The sequence below is a fragment of the Podarcis gaigeae genome, assembly GCF_964106915.1.
Source record: "Podarcis gaigeae genome assembly, chromosome: 5".
NCBI classification, from domain to species: Eukaryota; Metazoa; Chordata; class Lepidosauria; order Squamata; family Lacertidae; genus Podarcis; species Podarcis gaigeae.
The window spans coordinates 37,856,964-37,861,284 of NC_139681.1; the positions used below are offsets into that span (position 1 = coordinate 37,856,964).

General features: G+C 44.9%; 1 protein-coding gene across 1 annotated transcript; it reads right to left on the bottom strand.

Annotated features, from left to right (window-relative positions):
• Window positions 1-926: 926 nt before the first annotated feature.
• FGFBP3 (fibroblast growth factor binding protein 3) lies at window positions 927-3,516 on the bottom strand. Its single transcript, XM_083740010.1, has 2 exons — window positions 3,382-3,516; window positions 927-2,393 (listed from the first exon to the last, which is right to left on the bottom strand). Exon 2 carries the CDS (start codon window positions 2,301-2,303, stop codon window positions 1,518-1,520), a length of 786 nt encoding a protein of 261 aa, XP_083596136.1. The 5' UTR covers window positions 2,304-2,393; window positions 3,382-3,516; the 3' UTR covers window positions 927-1,517.
• Between the last annotated feature and the right edge of the window lie 805 nt (window positions 3,517-4,321).

Genomic DNA, 4,321 nt, shown 5'->3' on the forward strand with positions numbered 1-4,321 from the left:
AAGCTTTTTAAAGGCAAGGTTTAAAATGTAAGCACTAGGCTTCCCTTGAGAGAAAGTGACATTCTTTGGATCGACTGCGGGAACTATGTCCTATATATCTATATTGTATGATAAGCAAAACTATTGTGCTCTATGTAACCAGTGTGAAATGGGCTATGTGAAGTAGCAAGAGCTCTGATAAAAGTTAGAACAGTCTGTTGATAAAATTGCTGCCACGGCTCTAAGCATAAATCCCAGCAACTGTGATACAAACTATGTGCGTCAAGAACATTTTGACCGATTATGTTGTGGAAGAAGAAGAATCTGACTGAGAGTGGGAGAAAAAACACACCCTACCTAACAGAAAGAAGGTCTCCTTCAGTACTTCTCAGAGGCTCCACAGTGCAAGGGAGGTGGAACACAGAAAGCAATAGCTTATTATGGTGACACTTCTGTTGGCCCATAAATACTGGCTCTTAGCTATTTCAGGCATTTGACAATAGGGTGGTACATAAATTCAACCAAGTCACTCTGCATCAATGGCTAGATTCATTAAGAGGGAAGGCTAGAACAGTGAATTTAAAAGTGATGTGTGTGCGTCCGTGTGTGTGTGTACACACAAAATACACAGTTTCCCCAGGACTGAGGAAAGTCCTGTGAAGATGTAGGGAGCTAATAACTTGACTGCTCAGCAAACCTCCCTCATATGCTAATGCTTCCTGGGGCATGAGGGCACATTTACTGAAGCTAAGCTGGTTTGGGACTGGTTAGTGGCTGGTTGAGAGGCTGCCTGGGACCTTCATGTATGCTAAGTTGCCTTGCATTTCATCCTGCTTTGGAGGGATACAAACACATTTAAAAAATACATAAATAAAAGTTTGTAAAATGTGATAGCATTGATACTAACAGCAGAGATTTTGACACTGCGTAATGAAATAACAAGCAGGTTGCTGTAAAATAATTTCATTTATTATTATCATTAATGTAATTACGCCCAGTAGCATCTATTGTGTTAGAGAAAGAACCTTGCGATTATTTTTTAGACATGGCAAACCCAAATATCTTTTATTAGCTGAGAATTAGCTACTTGATTGTGGGTAGGGAATAAACAGCCTGATGCAACAGGACAGTTTACTTAACAGCTGGAGCACATCTAGCATGGAAGGAACAATATGTCTTTCATCTTAACCTACCTTTTTCTAGTGCACACCCTTGGCCACTTTGTTAGCAGCTGCTGCAGGATTAGTAGGAATGAGTAAGTTATACATCCCATAAAAGCACAACTGCCGCATCCTGCCTCCCCTTCCTCACTGCCCCAAATCTTCACCCACACTCTGTTGGCGCTCAAAAACTCCCATCCCACTTGACTCTATTCACCCCTGCCTCCATTTTGCCCTCGTCCCAAACCACCACATTTGCCTTCATTCCTTCCAACACTATCTCTACCTAGGCTGTCTGCTGTACACTCTGCCTTTAACCCCCTTGCCTTTAACCCTTCCCCCCACCCCGTGCCCCACCCTTCTCCCAATTCTCCAGGTTCAGCCGTTCCAGAAATTCACAAAGAAGTTACATAGCGAATGCCACTTCTCTTCGCAGTAGGCCTCGACCACGCCTGCATTGAGCTCTGTGGGCTGCTCCGTGCCTCCTGCGACTGATGTAGGTTGCATGCTGGAGGGCTGGGTTGGGGCCGCTGAGGAGCCGGGGCCTCCTTTCCTCTTCCCCTCTTTGTTTCGCTTGGCTGGGGCCTCCGCCTTGGCTGGGCTGCTGATTGCCCTATTCCTGGGCGCCTGAGGTGGCTTCTGCGGGGCTGGCGCATCCTTGGCACGGCCTTTCCCCTTGGATCTACCTTTAGCAGTCCCCTCAGTGGCCCCCGGGGCGTCAGTGCCGGGAGCGGTGGGCACCAGGTGTAGCTGCGCTTCAGAAGTCCCCTTCTTGCTACTGCAAAGCCGGGATTTGAGTGGGCTGCCGTCCTGGCATGGGTGCTGCTTCTTGCGGAGTTTGCCCAGGATCTGCTTCCAGAACTGGCGGCCTTTGGAGCTGTAGGCAGCGCATAGCTCTGGCTGGCCCCGGTAGACGCATTGCTGCCTCTTCCCACCCTCCTCTCCAGGCTGGTGGCAGCTGAGCAGGAGTTCGGTGGCTTCTTCGCCAGAGATCACCTGCCAACTGCACAGGTGTTTGTCACGGGTGGAGAACTGTCCAGACTGTGCCCATGGCGAGGAAGCGGGCTTCACTTTTTCGCTGCTCTCTTTGATCTTCCTGCCGGTGGTGCCTTCCAGGCAGCTCAGGAAGAGAAGGGTGAGCGGAAGGGTTTGAGGGAGCCTCATTTCCTGAAGTCAGAGGAGCTGTTGACATTTATCATTCAAAAGCATCCGTGATAGAATCTCAGATGAGGGGCCCTCTACATTCCCAAAGTCCTATAGAGGAAAGAGATATAGGTCAGCTGTGGACACACACTGGGCAGATAAAGATGAGCAGTGATAGCTCATTGCAAGCAATGCATTCTTCTTATCTTCAATTCTCAAACCTTCACTGGCATAAAATTCTTTTTAACTCACTGTGTGACCCTCAGCAGTGGGTAACGCCTCCAGTATCTACCCTCTGTACAAAGCAGACACTTGTTATGTTTGTTATGCATGTGTGCCAACCTGGTCTTTTGTGTTCCTAACAGCACCCCCTGGGATACCCAATAGTTTTTATGCAGTTATATCAATGGTGCTGGATTTTGGTAGTAAGCAAAACTCCTCTGCATCTTTTGTTTTACACAGAGAAAGACTAAAAACTTGGCAATCTTAAGTAGAAAAGCCACCCCTGTCTACATTCAACAGAGGAGTTGCATTCCTGTTTGAGTGCCATCCATGTGGTTAAAGGGATTGTCCTGACAATATTATGACAACATTAACAAACAAACACAAATTCGTTTAAGATGCATTCAGAGTAAGCACCATTGTTCTCAATTGGCTTACGTCTGAGTAAACACATATAAGATTGTGTTGTTAGAAATCTATCAGATTTCTTTCTATGATACCAGAAAAGTGATAGCAAGGTTTCGTTGAAGTGCTCTTTTCTACTGCTGCCTTCCTCTCTTCTCCACGCCCCCGTCCTGCTTTTAACAAAGACATTTCAAACTCCCAATTTCTTTCCTGCTTTCCAGGTTTTCTTTCATGCATTTTCCAAATGCAAAACCATCTCTCCAGTTTGGTGCTGCTCTTAAGACATAATGAATCTGTTGGTTCATTTGGATGTGAGATCACTGGTTGCATGGTGCAAAAAACAAATATTTTTGCTTATTGCAGCACCAAAGAAACCGCATGGGAGGATCCCCAAACTTGTCACCAAGCTAAATTAAACAGTTCCAGTACTAATCCCCCCCCCCCGCCCACTCCTTCTGGCGGTTATACTTACAGTTCATTGCAAGAGGCAGAGAGCTCTCCAGGAAAACTGCAAGCCTGCATGTAACCGTAGTCTCTGTTAGAGAACTGTACAGAGCATGCATGTGTTATCAACAGTCCAGTAGGGGCCAGCCACAACCGAGGCCCCTCCCCAGTTTTATGCATGCAAACACACACACACACACACAAACACACACAAACACACAGCAAGAGGAGAATCCTGAAAAACAAACCTCTTGACAAAGAGCAATCATGTTGTGTTCTTTATGTATTTATAGGCAACGTACTGAATAGCTAAATAAATATGATCCCAATACTCACTGGCAGAATTTGTTACTGCTCATCTCACAGTAGCCCCCACTATCTGCTCTGTTCAATTTAATCACTCTACAGCATTAGATCTATTGCAAAGTAATGATCATTCACGGTACCCATTCAAATAGTTCTTACTATTAAGATGGCCATGGCAGGTTCTGCTCTTTGTAGGCAAAGCGTTGCATTTGCTTAGACTACAGCCATTTGTTTTGTAACGTTGCCTAACACCTCAAAAATGAATTTAACTGTCAAGGAGCCAAAGCAACACACCTTTAATGACAACTGTCTGTCGAAAGTTTGGAGCAATGAAATCTTTAAGCTTGTACCACTTTTAGAGACAGTACATAAGATGTTGTTTTGCTGGTACATGACTGCAACCAGATTGAATAAAATTGTACAGAACACATTCACACAAAATGTAAGATCAAGCCTTTTCAGTTAATCTTTTATGTTGCAAAGGTAATTTGTTGGAAGCCTACAGAGCTTGAAGCTCAGTGACTGCTAAAGTTTTTTAAAAAAAAATAATAATCTCTACTGCAGTTGCTATTATTATTATTATTTTACAATGCAGCCTTGTAAATAAGCGTGCTGAAGTTGCTAGCCGATTAAACATTGTGCTAGTCTGCCCGTACATAGCA

Bases quoted from the DNA above. Each gene is read 5' to 3' on its own strand.
- FGFBP3 (XM_083740010.1), bottom strand. From the start codon at position 2,303: ATGAGGCTCCCTCAAACCCTTCCGCTCACCCTTCTCTTCCTGAGCTGC.